The following is a 15,962-nucleotide window of genomic DNA, read 5'->3' on the forward strand; positions in this document are numbered from 1 at the left end:
ATACAGGCAACAGTTGTTGCTATGACTGTATCGCACACTCTGTGCACCACAAAGGCCATGACAGAGGAGAATATCTTTTAATAATCTTTTATTTCCCATCAGTGGGTTGGCCTTGCAGTTCTCTGTTGGTCTGTCCTCCCTCACTTCTCTGGTCAAGAACTAGTTTTCTTATTGGAAACTGCTGAAGCATTTCCTCGCTCGCAGACTGTTTTCTCTCACTCTGCTTTGATTGGAGGAAATGAGGCAGCAGAAAAGAAGATGACAGAAGCTGTTTAGGGGGGGGGTGTTATATACCCCTCATCTTCTCTTGTTGTTCACCCTAGTTCAAGCACCATGTGACTGAAATGACAGGAAGGTTGCTTCCCTTGTGCTGGAAAATTTTGATCACTTGATGACTCCACTTGTGCGTTCTCTGTCAGTCATGAGGGGGGCAGATGACATGATGTGGCAGATGGGCATGACGGACAGGCTCAGGATATACAGGTTGCAAATATTCATTAAAGAATCTGATATGCAGCTTGCTATGATAAAAGAGATGATTTTAGCCTTTTGTTGCCAAAGCATTTTAATCCAAGATTCAACTCGGCTCAGTTGTTGAGTCTGTGACATGAGTCATTAGAACAGTCCCACGCTGCCCACTCTACTGATGGTGGTCAAATATCTGCACCCAATGTGGTCAGAGGTATTTCACTCTTGTTGGCAAAATATGCAAATGCAAAGTCATGGATGAACACAAGTTCATTCTGCACAGGACTGCATACCTCCAGCTGTGTTCAACTCTGCCGTGCCGCGTCATTTGGGGTATATTCGAAATGGTCTCCGCCAGGTCAAACTTTCCAAATGAGTTTCTGGTTAGACCTCATGTAGATAAAGGGATTAATTTCCAGTGATTATCCTTGTGTCTTAATGCGGACTGGTGGAGGGAGTAAGACATGAGCCTCCTTCTGAGGGGATAAATCTGGAGCCTCAGCGCTGCTCGGCTTAATTATGATAATATCTCGCTTGAAAAAAATGGAACAAAAGTCTGTTTCATGTCCGGCTCAACTGTAGTGATATAAAAGTAAGATTTCTGACTTTGAGACACGACGGTTTTGGATCTGAACAAATTGCAACAGAAACCGCACCTTTTTCAGAACAATCATGAGGCATTTCTGATTAGGTCTACACGTGTATCCATGTGCTTTGATAAAGTAAGGAGGGAGGTGTTCACCTGAAGCATTATTCATGTTGAGGCCTGCCGCTACATATATGATAAATAAGTGATATTTGTTCATTTTCCACATGTTTATAGTCGTAGAGGACAGAATTCAGTTTTCATTCTAATTTCCTGTCATTCTCAATACTCGGCTCAGTGTTGTTGGGTGAGAGAAAAATGGGAAGACATTTGAAGTTAAGTGTGAAACAATGAAAGTGTTGTTGGGTTGAGTCCAGACTGTTACTTACCTGAAAGGAGGAAAAAAAAAAACCTTTCATTTGAGTCCATTTTTCTTTTTTTACTTTCTAAATGGCAAAGAGTTATGAAATCACAAAGGATTTATGTTTATACAAAAAAAATTTTTTTAAAAAGGAGTCGCATGCTGTTGTTTTTCAGTTCGGTCAGACTAGTCCCAATCTGTGTCAAAATTCCTGTATCTCCACCTTTTTAACAACACACTGGATGCATAATCAGGCCTTTAAACGCACAATGGCTTCAAACTGGCACGTGCCTGAACCAGCACTGCAGCACACATTTCAGTAGGTTTTAAAATGTTGGAAAACAATATATATGCTTCCCCAGCATGTCCCAGATTTACTTGATGATACATCATCCGTGTGCTGTCACTTTCCAGCGGGAAGATGTGGAAATGAAGCGACTCATTTTCTTTCATGGCATGAACAAACAAGTCAGAGCATGTGGAAATTTTCATCTGCCGTTGGCAGGCAAGAATGATGTTTGGTTTACTGGTCTTTTTTTTTTGCAGATAAGCAAATATCCCCTTAAGCTGCCTCTATAATGAGAGAAAGGATTTGTTCATAAGAAACATATCATGCTCTCATCGCTATGCCAGTATTTAAACAGGGTGTGGTCTGGTTTAGATACTCTGCTCTGAGTTGTGCTTCTTCTTCTTCTTTCTTACTTTTACGTATCGAAAAGTTAATATTCTACAACTGTTCTTTTCTAATGTCCCCAAATTTGAGTCTTGTTACTCTTATTATAACCTGGGTGATATCGCTGTTGTTTAAAGTGCGCTTTTTGGTTTGTGGCGCTGTGTGAAGTCTGACCCTCACTGCTTTCCATTTTAACGCATGTCACAATGGTTGTCAAGGGCTTTGTAGTCCTGCTGGGCCGAGCCACATTCACTATACCCTTGGGTCAGGCCCACCCTCTACCAGCGCAGTTTTAGTAATAACAGGAAACATGGCCACTGCTGTAGATGCTAATTAACAGCTGTGCAGAACCTCCTGATTATAGCACAAGGAGCGCACACACATGCAGAATTCCTCTGAAATGTCAGATGCAACCAGGCTACTTACTCCCTTCTGGTTGTAAACTAAAAAGCCGAAAGCAAAGAAGAATGTTAGACAAAAAGATTTCGAGAAAAACGGATTTGTCTTTATTTTTTTAACAATTGTACCTTTTTTTTTTTTTTTTTTTTTTTTTTTTTTTTTTAATAAAGCACCGCTTATGTTTTGAAAACGCCGAGATGCACCATCAACCCCATAATCAAGTTAACCGATGTGCGTATTTTGCAGCTGTAGCTGCAGCACAACAGGCTCTATCATGTCCTTGGGAAGTGAGGTTTAGTGGCATTAACAGTCGGCAATAAATTAAAAAAAAAAAAAAGTAATATTATTGTTATTGTAGCTGATTACAGCTTCTCCTTGCTGAATCTGATGCAGCTCAGTGGGAGAACTAAGCTAGAACTTGTATTATCTGTGTTTGTATTACTTAACACAGCCTGGTACGTTCCAATAAGACTGCATTAGATGGGCAAGGAAGGGATGTGGAGTTTTGTCTTTTATCTAAACATGTGCGACAGGTAGATCTGAATGCCTGCCTGATACCGATACCCTCCAGACAGAAATGTACAGTATCAAGTGTTACATGATACAGAGATGCCACACTTATTTATTTATTTTTTTTAGGAGCAGTTTTGAAAAGTTAGTGCAGCGAACCGGAAGTTTCTGAGAACATGTCTACTGTCAACACAGAACAGAATTATTGTTTTGTTTTATTTTTGATCTCATTTTAGTCACCATCTTGGCCCTTACAGTTGTACTAAGCTACAGTTGTTGAGTTTGACTCTGCAAACTGAAGTTTCTGTGTAGCTTGATGGACCCGATATGAAAGGATATCTTTTGGCCCGGACACGCGCCGACTGGGTGATCTATTCATGGTCTCTGTGATTTAATGTGATGTTCAATAGATGATTGCCTCTCCAAACCCCTTTCAATTTAATTTGTCTTTTTCTCTCCCTGAGCCTATTGATGAAAGCTCCTTACGGTTTCAGTTGTCATTGGAAACGGGGTCTCTGAAACAAGGTCTTAATTTGATGCTGGGTTTTGTCTCGTTGAGGCCTGGTGCTTTTCAGGACTGCGTGTGCTTTCTGTCCGCCAGGCGTGTTACCGTAGTAACTTCGTCTTCCATGAGTTGTCAGTCTTCGTGGTCTTGACAGTTTTTTGTGATGCGGTTTACGTCAGCATTAATGTTCTTTTTCTCTCTTTCTTACAGGATACTGTGTAGCCAGTGGGATGTTAGCTCTGGCTCTGGAAGCAGGACTGACTGAAGGAGCATGGTGAAACACCAACCCCTCCAGGTCTATGAGCGCCAGCTGTGTTTGTCGTGTATCACTGGGATCTACGGTTGCCGATGGAAACGCTATCAACGTTCCCATGATGACACAACCAAGGTGAGAGGCGGTCGAAAGCCTCTTTTGCCAGTCTGCCACTCCAATTAGAGAAGCCGTGTTACTGTAGTTTGTTTAAAAGTGTGCAATACTGTACATTTACCGTAGTGTCCAAAGGTTTTAGTTTTAGATTCTTATCGATGACTCAAAGCCATCAGAAATACGGCATGACATCGAGACCCAGAGTGCAGTCACTGACTCAGTGATGCAGTGAAGGTCTTTCTTCAGTCTGGGATTGTATGAGGAGACAGAAAAAGTCTAAATCTAGAACTGTGGCGACTTCCATAAGATGCTTACACAGACCTAACAGCCGCAGCATAACGAGATAAATCATTTTGTTTGTAATGTTAAAAAGGTTGTCATAACAAATATTGAATAGTTTCTGCAGATTTATTCTAGGGTCCCATGTTGTATGTTTCTGTGAGGAAAACCCTTTCTTTATGGTTTGATGTTCAGCTACATGGAATAGTTGAAACAACAAAGGTTAGGGGAGCAGTAGACAGAGCTGAGGCCGTCTATGCTTTCCACTTATTATCTCGCAGGATAATTAGTAGCTGCGTACACCCTCATTTGTGCACGCGGGCTTACATCAGGTTGGCAGTGAATGAGAGCTGGTCATCTGGTTGTGTAAGAGTGCAATTTACTTTGTCGAGGCCATTTCCCACAATAAGCACGCGGCTGTCCTGAGCGAGAGATCAATGTAGGATGATCACTTTAACCTTTTCGGTACCGCTGCTTTTGAAAAACAGCCTTTCCATTTGTTTGCTTTGCACATTTTCTGATCACCTACCACTTACATTTTTGACATCAGTTTAAAAGAAACAGTTGAATTCTGGCTGGTGAGCTTGAATCTATTATTGTGACATGAATTGGAGTGTTTTTAACAGGATGGCTGTGTAGGAAGTGAGATGTTTTTAAGCTTGCTGAATTTGTTAACAAAACAACACAATCTATCCTAAGCATTAACTGAACCTGTACCTCTGGCTTGAGTTGTGCCATCCTGATGTTTGTCTCTCAGCAGAGACAATTATCTTTTCTTGGCTCGTACCCCATTCAATAACCTTGAACTTTATAATGCTCTATTGTTTCCACTTATCAGCAATCTCCAACAATCTGCACTTTTTAAATCAGCGTTCGCTTTTTATGAATATTTCCTGTCTGTCCTCTGTGTGGAAGTGAAGCAAGTATAAAGCCACAAGCCTGGCAGTCACTTGCTTGCAGAAAATACAGCCGAGTGTGCCGTGGAGGGGTTACAATTCTTTGTGTTCGGTGAAATGTGGTGACACAAATCCTATGTGTCGGGATATGTAGTTCAATTCGCAAATTGTCCCGAAATACAATAAATGTTAACACTTTAATTCTTAATTTAGAAAATATGAGCAAACGGTGATACGTAAAAAGTATAATTTAACAAAATGATAAATCAGTTTGGCTCCACAGTTCTGTTTTCTAGTATAAGACACATAAAACAAATAAGTGTTACCGGCTGCTCAGGATGATCCGTTTGCCCTGCCCTTCATCTCTGTTACTGAGGAAGGATGAACTGGTTGTGTTGCTGCAACAAACTCAGACACACCGCACATACCCGTATGTGCACTCGCATGCACTCAGGCGCTGGGCCGGATGATTTATTTATTTATACCCACATACCATAATGTAGAACAGTAGAAACCTAGGACACAGACAATAGTTGCTTCCCTTGGCACACAAACTGATCATCTGAGGAAAGCAGATGACCTGCATTAAACCCACACGAGGTGTGTTAACAGTCACAGATAACACAGGCTGGTAAAAATAGAGACCTTCACCATCTTTTCATGCAGAAAGTATATCTTACTAACAATATATTGATTTTTTTTTTTTTTTTTTTTTTTTTTTTTTTTTTTTTTTTCCTCCTGCTTGTAGGAAACTGGACACCATGTAGCTCTGTTTCCTCTCGCAAGTGTTTTTTTTTTTTTCTTTCTCTTTTTTTTTCAGGCCAACTGATAGTAAAGTGCTTAGTCAGCATTCTCCTTTCGTAGGCGCTTATCCTCTGTTTTATGTTGCGGGACAGCATTTGTCTTGACTCCGGTGCAGGGAGCCCACTCGCATCCATTTCCTTTCAACTGATCTAATAGGAGAGGTTTTTTTCCCCACCACCTTTTTTAACGCTTTATTTTCACCTTGCTTACATCAAAAATTGAGAGCAAATATTTCACTGAATTTATCAGCTGCTGTAGACCGATAAAACCTGGTTCAGCCTGAGCTGACTTTTTCACGGTGGCTCTGGCTGAGGTGATGTCACATAAGACTGCATCTTTAACAATCCCAGTAAACAAACTGTGACCAGTCAAGGGCGGGTATCAGGTGCATGTAAATGGACCTGAACGAATCACAGAAGCGTGAGAACTGAGAATATCACGGTGAAACAACTGTTGGTCTCATTCATAAACCACAAGTGGATCACCCAATTTTTCTTTCTTCGCTGCAGCGAGTCATTCAGACCGACTTTCTGTCTTCTGTGAAGTTGCTTCTCTCCGTGTTCAAGTTGCTTTTGTAGGAAGACGGCTCACGTCATGCAGTGCAAGCCGATCTGGCATCTCAGTAATAATTGAGAGTATTTCCATTTAGCCCGTCTTTACCATTCAGACACACAAAGGCTTCAAAAATGGAAGCAAAGCCGCTCTTCCTTTATTGGACACTGATCGTACAGAACCTGGCCTGTGAAATATATTGATAAAGGAACAGAGTCGGCACTTGTTCTATAAAACAGCACGTAGTTGTTTTCATTTGCTTTGTGCAACGACAGTTTGAAGGGGAAAAGATTAGGAGATCAAATGAGAAGAATTCAAATCAGATAATTGTTGAGATGCCTGCTGATTTATTATCGCATGTCTGGGCTTTAGTGAGGTTTTATCTGGCAATTCAGTTATTATCTCATTAAAATTGAAAATCAGTGTTAGTTGATTAGTTTTCTTTGGGATAATCAGTCATGTGAGAAAGAAAGTACAAGAAAGGTTTTACTTATTGGGACCTTAGAAATAATCATCTGGTCCTCACCAAGTCTTAGAATTGGGTAAATACAACATTTTAGATAAACAACATACGAAATAGAACAGTGTCATTATCTGTTCAATTAATGTCGTTATTTATTCACCGAAACCAAAGTGTCGAAGCCTCATGTGAAAAACAAAGTACACTCCATGATACATTAGCTTGTAGAAGCACCTTTTGCAACAGTAACTTAAAGTCATTTGGCCCACTCTTCTTTCCAAAGTTGTTTCACGTCACTGAGGATTTGTTTATAAAAGTTCCCACCTCAGGATGTTAGTGGACCATTGCGACACCTTGATTCTTTTATAAGTCAGCCATTTTGTTGTAGATTTGATGCTGTTTCAGCTGTCCATTTGACTCTGGAATACTTTGGTATTCAAAGGAGTGCATGGTCGACTCAATGACTGCAAGGTGTTCAGGTCCCGTGGCCGCAGAACAAGCCCAAATCATCAACCCTCCGTCACGTGTGAGGTGTTTGTGCTGATATGCTGTCTGCTTTTCACCAAAGCTGGGGCTGTACATTTCCTCAGAGGAAACTTCACAAACCTAAACTGTGTCGCCATGTTAATTTCAGATAGAAGAGACTCTCCCCATCTTTGTGATCAAAAACTTTAACATTTAACATGCTAATTGAGGCCCGTAGAGTCTGAGATGTAGCTCTTAGTTTTTTGTTTGGCTTGTTTTTATTTATTTTTTTTACTTTGCACTTGGACTCGGACTTTGAGGTGAACCTGCTTTCTATTTCATATCTGTTCAAAGTCTCAATACCTTGTTAATAGTAATTTAGACCCTCTGTTTTTATATTGATCATTCGCACAATATTTTCTACTTGAGTTCAAAATAGGACCATCTGTTGATACAGTTTAGATTTTCCAGTGTTACTTTTTCTCATTGTGTTATTTTTGTATATACTTTCTCCCTATTGGTAGTTTTTCTTGCTTTTTGTATTTAGCTTGTTCATCCTTGCATCGTGACCACCTTGTTGCCTGATGCTGTACAACTGCTTCTGCTTTTAGTTATATCAGTAATGACCATGGAAAGATGCTTGTAGTTTGCTTGTAGATTTATTTTTCAAATAAAATCCGAGTCTGTAAAGCATCAGGGATCCGTCCTGTATGTTGCTTCACTAAAACATCAGCACATAACGAGCCTGCATATCAGTTAACGTATTCTTCTACAGTAATTAGAATATTCCAAAGCTGCATTCTGCCTTGTCATATATACAAGGAAAGGCAAGTTTAGTTGTATAGGACAATTCAACAACAAGGTGATTCAAACTGCTTTACAGAGACATTAAAACAGTAGAAATAAAAAGCATGATTTGAAATTTAAACAAAAAAGAAAGAAATAAGAACAATCGATCAAATCGGTAGTTAAAATGTGATTAGGTTTTTCAAACTCAAGCTTCAGATTTGGAGCTTTATTCAAATGCATCTGAAAATAGGTGTGTCTGAAAATAGTGTTTCAGCTGATCTGAGGCTTTCTGGGAGTTTGTTCCAGACATGTGGAGCAAAGAAGCTGAATGCAGCTTCTCCATGTCTGGTTCTGACTCTGGGAACTGCTAAAAAAACGGATCCAGATGACTTGAGGGTTCTAGAAGTTTGATACTGGGTCAGGAGGTCACTGATGTATTTTGGTCCTAGACCTTTCAGAGCTTTATAGACCAGCATCTTTCAGCAACTTTAAAGTCTATCCTCTGATGGACAGGCAGCCAGTGTAATGACCTCAGAGCTGGACTGATGTGGTCCACTTTTTTGGTCTTAGTAAGGACTCAAGCAGCAGAGTTCTGAATGAGCTGCAGATGTCTAACTGACTTGTTAGGTAGACCTGTAAAGATGCTGTAACAGTAATCAAGCTGACTAAAGATGAATGCATGGACTAGTTTTTCCAGGTCCTGCTGACACATCAGATCTTTTAACCTTGATATATTCTTAAGGTGATTGTAGGTGCCTTGTGCTTTATGTAGTTTTGTGCTGTCATCCTCAAACACTTTATCCATACATCCAGTAGATGCCTAAATATATACCTCGTGAGATGTGTAGAATGATAATTCAAAGAGAGGAAGTTTGTGCTGCTTCTGACTGGCTGGAACTTCCTGTGATTGCTGAAGTCACATCTTGAGTTTAGTTTAGGAGCCGTGCTGTTGATCCTGTAAGAGTGATAAACAAGAGCAGGAAAGCAATCCCCTCAGAGCAGAGCAGTGATCAGATTTAACAGGGTTAATGGAGCATCGCGTTAGTTCTGGCGGGACCACGTAGTCAACGCGCCCTTTGCCTATTGGCTGACGCCGACCCAACCCTTATGGCCAGCTGCGCTCAATGGGTAATCGACTGATGCTCGCAATTGGATGCTAGCATTTGGGGCACTTCATTTAAACTTGGTTTGCTGTCACTGCTTTTTTTTTTGCTCTCTGCTTGCAGCCTTCCACAGCAGCTCCCCGCGTAGGGGCAAAAAGTTTTGCTTCTGCTTACAAGACGTAACTCCGATTAGCATACGCGCGTATGCTAGTATTATTATTGTGCTGCTTACCCTGTCGTCCGGCATGGATCCCCGCTGCCGGCTGAGATTCGGCTGAGATTCGGCTGAGATGGACGCGTGGAGGACATTCAGCCGAGCCAAGACGCGACACCGGGCGAGCTGTCACAGCGCGCCGCAGTCAGAGTCAAGGTAGGCCGCGGCGGGCTCCTGTACGTGGCAGGGCTTGCCGCGGTTAGACACGCGGCTTATTTTACACCGATTCACATGATTTTGCGTGACTATTGGTCCGTGGATCCTCGCGGTGATGCTCTAAGGTGGAGCGCGCGCCTCTGGCGCACACGCTGTTGATCGGCATTGTCTGCATGGGTGCAGCGTCACCTGTCGTGTCGGGTGTGAGTGCTTGTGCCTGTGGATACAGTGGGAGTTGATGTGAGTCAGAGGATTAACAACTATTGCCTTTCCTCGGTCAATGTCGGAAACATTGTTTGGACTAGTTCCTCCTCTCAGTTGCTAGCTACAGCATTGCTCGTTTATCCACCAGCAAACAAGTCTATTTTATTTTTATTTTTTTCCACTGTATTGAATGCAAGCTGCCAGGTAAAGTGAAGTGAGTGCTTTTATAATAAAATCAGAGATTCATTGACAAGTTTTCAGGGTTTCACTGTGAACTCAGTAGAGGGAGAATCAATTCTGTGCATGGAGAATGCAAAGTCAGAGCTGTTCTGCTGCTGAAATGACCACGGTGTCATGAACTGAATCCCATGCTCAATGGATGAATAATGGATGGATACAAAAGCATTTTGTGAATGAAGCCCAACTGTGGCTGTGGTCGAATTGATCTCATGTAGATCCACTGTGATTATTATTGCTCATGTATGTTCTGCTTGTATTAATTCGGCTCATCGTTGATAGGCCCTGAAAAGGTTTTGATCCTGAAGAGAAGAACATCAGGATGCTACCCTGAATGCACTTCGTCGTATAACAACCTCCAGAGACCTACAGTGAAACTTCACTACTTAGCTGCATTTTTTTGCTTAACAAAAGCAGCAGTAAGAGGCTGATTAGCTAGGCAATCGTTAAACAATGGAGCCTAAGTGTACTTGGCTGACTGAACTACCTTTGAATAATTATTCAACTGGTAAATGAGCTCTGGGAATTATAAATTTTTAAACAGTGGAGGTCTCTACAGACGCTCATATAGAGCGATTTAAAGAGACTTGTCCAGTAAAACACAGCTATTGCCTCTAACAGGAATCCTTTATTTAACGCTCTATAATTGACAATAAGATAGCTAGTCTTATGCTCTATAAAGCAGTCCTCTAAGCTACAAATAACACCATATCATAAGGATACATACTGCTCTCCTGAGCACTGCTGTGTGAGCTGCGATGCTCATATACTAAGAGAATCATACGTACTGGCCAACTTGGCTTTGTGCTTCCCGTCCAAACAATCCCTGCCATCCTAACTCGTTCTTTGGGGCCATTTAGGGGACAATTTCAGGCACAATGCGTCCAACAGTTTTGTGTTTAAAGGCTTGAGCATAAACACAAGATGGCACTTGAGATCAGTGATGCACTCGATGATTTAAAGGATCTGACATCTGTAGCAGTTCTACAGCATATGTTTGTGATGCTTTGTGGACAAGCGTCCGGCCACTTCGCGTAACACCAGCCTGATTGTGATTGGCTCTTGCGCAGCAAATGGCATGCTAATTTGCATGACATCAAAACATTTCAACCATCGTCCCCACGGTTGATGCCACAACTAAGCCTGATTTATACTCGGAAACCAGGTCGTCTGCGTGTGTGTCGCAGTTAACACAGACATGCCCCCCCCCCCCCCCCCCCCCCCCCCCACGCAGACACTACGCAGACACTACGCAGACACTCTGGTGCACCTCCTCAAAATTGTAACTCACCGCAGACATCGCCGCAGGGAGGAGAGAAGGAGGCCTCTGATTGGTCAACTCTACATCCGCTCTACACTATGCGTATTTCCGGGTTGCTAACCGGCTGACGCTAACCGTGCTAACCGTGACGATTCTTTCCCTCTCTGCCATCTCCAGTAGTAGCAATATTTCTCTATTTCTAGATCGATCAGCTGCATCTCAATCAAAGTGCGCATTCGTCCAGTCGCATTGTTGTTGAATGACCTCCGTAACCGTAACACCCACAATCCTAGCTTGTTCGTGATTGTCCCTCTTGCGTTGTGGCGTGGGATTAACATAGTGCAGACAGCGCTTCAAGGCAAAAAAAAAAAAAAAAACTGCGTCGTGTCTGCGACAAGCTCACTGCGACACACTGCTGCGAAGTATACACGAGCCTTTATCCCTTCAGGAGGAGCGTTGTCCTTTTTCCTTCTGTGAGAAGCAGCCTGTAAAAGCTGATTTCAGCTGTGAACTGATAAAAGAGCAATCTGTCCAGTAAGTACTGGTGCAGGATGAACCTCTGAGAAACATGTTGCAGGAAACACTGGAGGCTTTTGTTTCTTCCCTTTAGTTTCTTGCTTGCAAATACTGAGTGTTGCTCTGGGAATTTGTATACGACTTATGCATGTGATGTGCTCGTGTTAGGAAGCACTTGCCTCTTCTCATTTTGTCATTTTGGAGGCTGCCGGTCTTCATGGAAGTTTGAAATAAATGGCATCCTGTTTCTCTGCTTACTAAAGCCATTGTGATGCCCTGTTGATGCAAGTTGCCATGCTACGTGTCATCTTGCCACAGCTAGATTTTCAGTGTATTTTTACTTAAACCTGCTATAAGCTGATGTTTCAGCTAGCTGGAGTTTGTGCTGTTGGGAAGGTAGTTTTCAATGGGTTATTGAAAGGTTTTTCCACTTAGAATAGCTGCCTACTGGTATATTAAAAAAAATTGTGCAGCTGTGCCTCTGTTAAATAAAACAAGAGCCACTGGTAGGGCTTAACTTTGCATGAAAGATGCTGATTAAGATCGCAAATAAATTTGGGATGAAGTCAAATCATTAAAACCGCTCCCGGAATTGATGGCACGAACAGCAATGACAGAGGTCATTGTGTCATGCTTTATGGCTTTTTAATTGTGTGGATAGGAAAATATGCAAGCTCACGGTGACTTTAACTTCCTAGGTGGTCAGGTGAAGTGTGTTAAGGCTCTGCTTTGCTTGGATGTTGCTCTGCTTTGCTTGGATGGTGCTTTGCTTGGATCTTGTTCTGCTTGCTTGGCTCTCGTTTTGCTGTCTTGGATCGGATGTTGCTCTGCTTGCTTGGATCCTGTTCTGCTTGCTTGGATCTTGCTCTGCTTTGCCTGGATCTTGCTCTGCTTTGCCTGGATCTTGCTCTGCTTTGCCCTGCCGCAAAGCGCTGTCGCTGCTGTGGAGACCGAATATATTTTTATGGTGTACCTAAGTGGTTCAATGCTTGCCCCAATTAAATACTCGCATCACATTTCAGTCTGTGTTAATGTGAGCCTACGGCAGTTCCACCTTTTTAACGTCAAGCTTAGTCGCGGTTTAATAATTATTTTGTAATATTACTACTACTAATCATAATGGTGTCACACGTTGGTAGCTAATAAATCATTGGGGGGGTAGGATACCCTGGTCCAACAATCCAATGTGCTGGCTGCATTCCGGTATGGTCAGTTGGGGGGTTGTAGGACACCCTGGTGCAACAATCCAATTGGCTGGCTGCGTTTCAGTATGGTCTGTTTGGGGGGTTTGTTGCCTTTACAGCAAATGGAAGGCACTCCACCTGAGGATGCTGCTGTTCCCTGTCTTGGCTTCCATGGAGCTCATGGGAAAGTCGGGAACTTCCTCCGAACAGAGCCATACCGCCAAACATAAATTGTATGCATTCAGAATAAGCTTCTGAAATTCATCTCTGTTCTCGTCTCGTTTTGACGAGTGGTTCTGCCAGAAATGGAGCATCGCGTTAGTTCTGGCGGGACCACGTAGTCAACGCGCCCTTTGCCTATTGGCTGACGCCGACCCAACCCTTATGGCCAGCTGCGCTCAATGGGTAATCAACTGATGCTTGCAATTGGATGCTAGCATTTGGGGCACTTCATTTAAACTTGGTTTGCTGTCACTGCTTTTTTTTTTTTGCTCTCTGCTTGCACCCACCACCTCCCCTGCTCCACCGACTTCTCATTGCCAAACAATGTCATACTGTTGTCATTGTTGCTTGCTCTGTTCTAGGGGGTTTGTTGCCTTTACAGCAAATGGAAGGCACTCCACCTGAGGATGCTGCTGTTCCCTGTCTTGGCTTCCATGGAGCTCATGGGAAAGTCGGGAACTTCCTCCGAACAGAGCCATACCGCCAAACATAAATTGTATGCATTCAGAATAAGCTTCTGAAATTCATCTCTGTTCTCGTCTCGTTTTGACGAGAGTGGTTCTGACAGAAATAAAAGGTAGAAGCAATATAAGGTCAGCCTGCATTTTTGAATACTGACTGTGTCTGGAACACAGCATGATTTCTCCTTTAATGTTGATCATGTGTGTCTGTAAGAGGTATGTCAGTTGTAATATCTCTGTGTATATATTCATTTTAGTCTCGCACAGACAAGATTTCTTATGTTTTGATTACCAGGGTGGCCATTGGGTTGTTTGCAGACCGTTTTACATTGCGTGCGTGGCTCTAACCCCAACCCTCTGAAATGCCAGGGGACTTATCAGGCTATGTCGAGGAATGTGACAAGTGACTGAGGTGTCGAGTCCAGTGAATATGGGGACAAAGAGGGAGGCATCTGATGTCGGGCCTTATAAGAGGAGGAGCAAAAGACGAGAGCTAAACATTTTCTTTCTTGTCTGTATTCACTTTTGGCAGCAAGTCGAAATTCAAGAGCGTCCCACAGTGTTGGCATGTTGAGGTACGCCAGCATACTGAGTCAAGCTGTCATACTTAATTGAATGAATCATTTATTTGTTTGTTGTCTGTGCTGCATTTGACTTTACACTGATCTGATCTTGTCTAATATTATATCAACGATTCATCAACTTGATGTTGCACGTCAACACTGAATATCTGTTTTGGAAAAAGAAACGGTAATGCTTGTTGTCAGTTGGTGCTTGGCATTACATGCATATACAAGGGTGTTTCATAGGGTGTGTATGTGTGTATATACACACATGTGATAGAGTGTAAATACAGTACTGTAGAAAAGTGTTGACCTACCCCTATTTCTGTATCTTTTGTTTCCCAGGAACCAGACTTTTGTGAAGTCTTTCAAAGTAGTCTTGAGCAACAGTTCTCCAGGTTCTCTGAAGGTCTTTCAAAGTTTCTTTTAGCATTGGCGTTTTTTTTCTTTTTTTTCGTTTATTTTGAGTCCAGTCCTTTGACCTAACCATTTTCAGAGGAAAGTATTTTATTTATTGAGCCATTGAACAGTAACCTGTGAATCCTTCAACTATTCAAAAAAGAAAAGGCACTTAACTCAAGGGATGAGCCAGTGTCGTGTCTGCACTTAAATTGTTTAAGGGGTCTTGTTACTTGCAGCCTGTCACAAAGACGCACAGGTTGATGACCATTCGTTGGTTGCATTTTTAAAAAATGCCAAAAATAACAAGTTCTAATAAATAATAAGTCCGAGTACGTTGTGTGCCCCCCCAAAAAAAGAGGAAACTGGACACATGGAGCAAAAAGAAGAAGTGGCAGGCTTTTTAAAAAAAAAAAAAAAAAAAAAAAAAAAGATCCTTATAAAAGGCCTTAAAATCTGTCTACGGTAGATAAACGGTATGGAAATGAAATACTAAAACATCAATATGTACTGTGGACCACGAATTCAGAGTTACCACCTCGAAACGCTCGTAATCATTCAAGTGTTCTGAAAGTTTCCGTGTTTATATTTGCACGACATCAGCACCGTCCTCAGGCTTGCCCATGTGATCCACACGATGGGCAGTAATGCTGCAGTATTTTTGCATTTTTCTGCCTTAATTGTGTATCAACATTATACCCTGATGGATGATATTTCTCCCCACGAACCACCTAGAAAGTGTCCGTATATTTTCTCTAAAGTTTTTTTGAAAGTAAGCTAATCTGCTGATATGCTTATCTATCACAAGCATAATAAATTAGTCCTCCACTGACTTTTATTGCACGCTAACGTAGGTTTCTACTAAGCTTGTTGTAAATTACCATTGGTGTTGTAAAATGATTAAGAGGAACTTTGTTCCCTTCTGGTATCTGGAGGTATTTACTAAAATGAACTTCATCCCATTTTGCTTTATTACTGAACTTCATCATGTGCAGGAAGCGGCGGAGCTCAAATACCAAGCTGACGTTAAAAAGCAAAGAGGCAACACGGTCTTTGAGTTGTCTTTTCAAGTGTTTCTGAAATCCTAAACTTCATAAGAGCATTGCTGCACACAGATGGGAACAATCCAATAAGCTTCTTTAATAAATGCATTATTAGTTGCCTCAAATGTAATCCGCTGTATTGGACTTGCTGAGCCTTTAAAGACGAATAAAATAGTTCCGGCAGGAAGTCACTCAGGGGAAGGTAGACTTATGCAGGCAGTTATTAAAGAACTGCTCTTTAGTCCTGTTGCTGTTGTGGCTCACAGCCCCGGTCAAGCAGCTGTG

The 15,962-nt window shown here is 42.0% G+C and overlaps 1 protein-coding gene across 4 annotated transcripts in view; it reads left to right on the plus strand.

The window, feature by feature from the left end:
* Positions 1–15,962, plus strand: part of gdpd5b (glycerophosphodiester phosphodiesterase domain containing 5b) — a 51,910-nt gene that overhangs the window by 14,116 nt on the left and 21,832 nt on the right. For all 4 annotated transcript variants that reach the window (XR_012770312.1, XR_012770311.1, XM_075473876.1 and 1 more), the window contains exon 2: positions 3,713–3,890. Coding sequence is in view for 2 of the 4 variants with exons in the window: in XM_075473876.1 (XP_075329991.1) it covers positions 3,774–3,890 (117 nt within the window). In the remaining 2 variants the exon portion in view is untranslated. The remainder of the gene's footprint in view (positions 1–3,712; positions 3,891–15,962) is intronic.

Source organism: Odontesthes bonariensis, chromosome 9 (genome assembly GCF_027942865.1).
Source record: "Odontesthes bonariensis isolate fOdoBon6 chromosome 9, fOdoBon6.hap1, whole genome shotgun sequence".
Lineage (NCBI taxonomy): Eukaryota > Metazoa > Chordata > Actinopteri > Atheriniformes > Atherinopsidae > Odontesthes > Odontesthes bonariensis.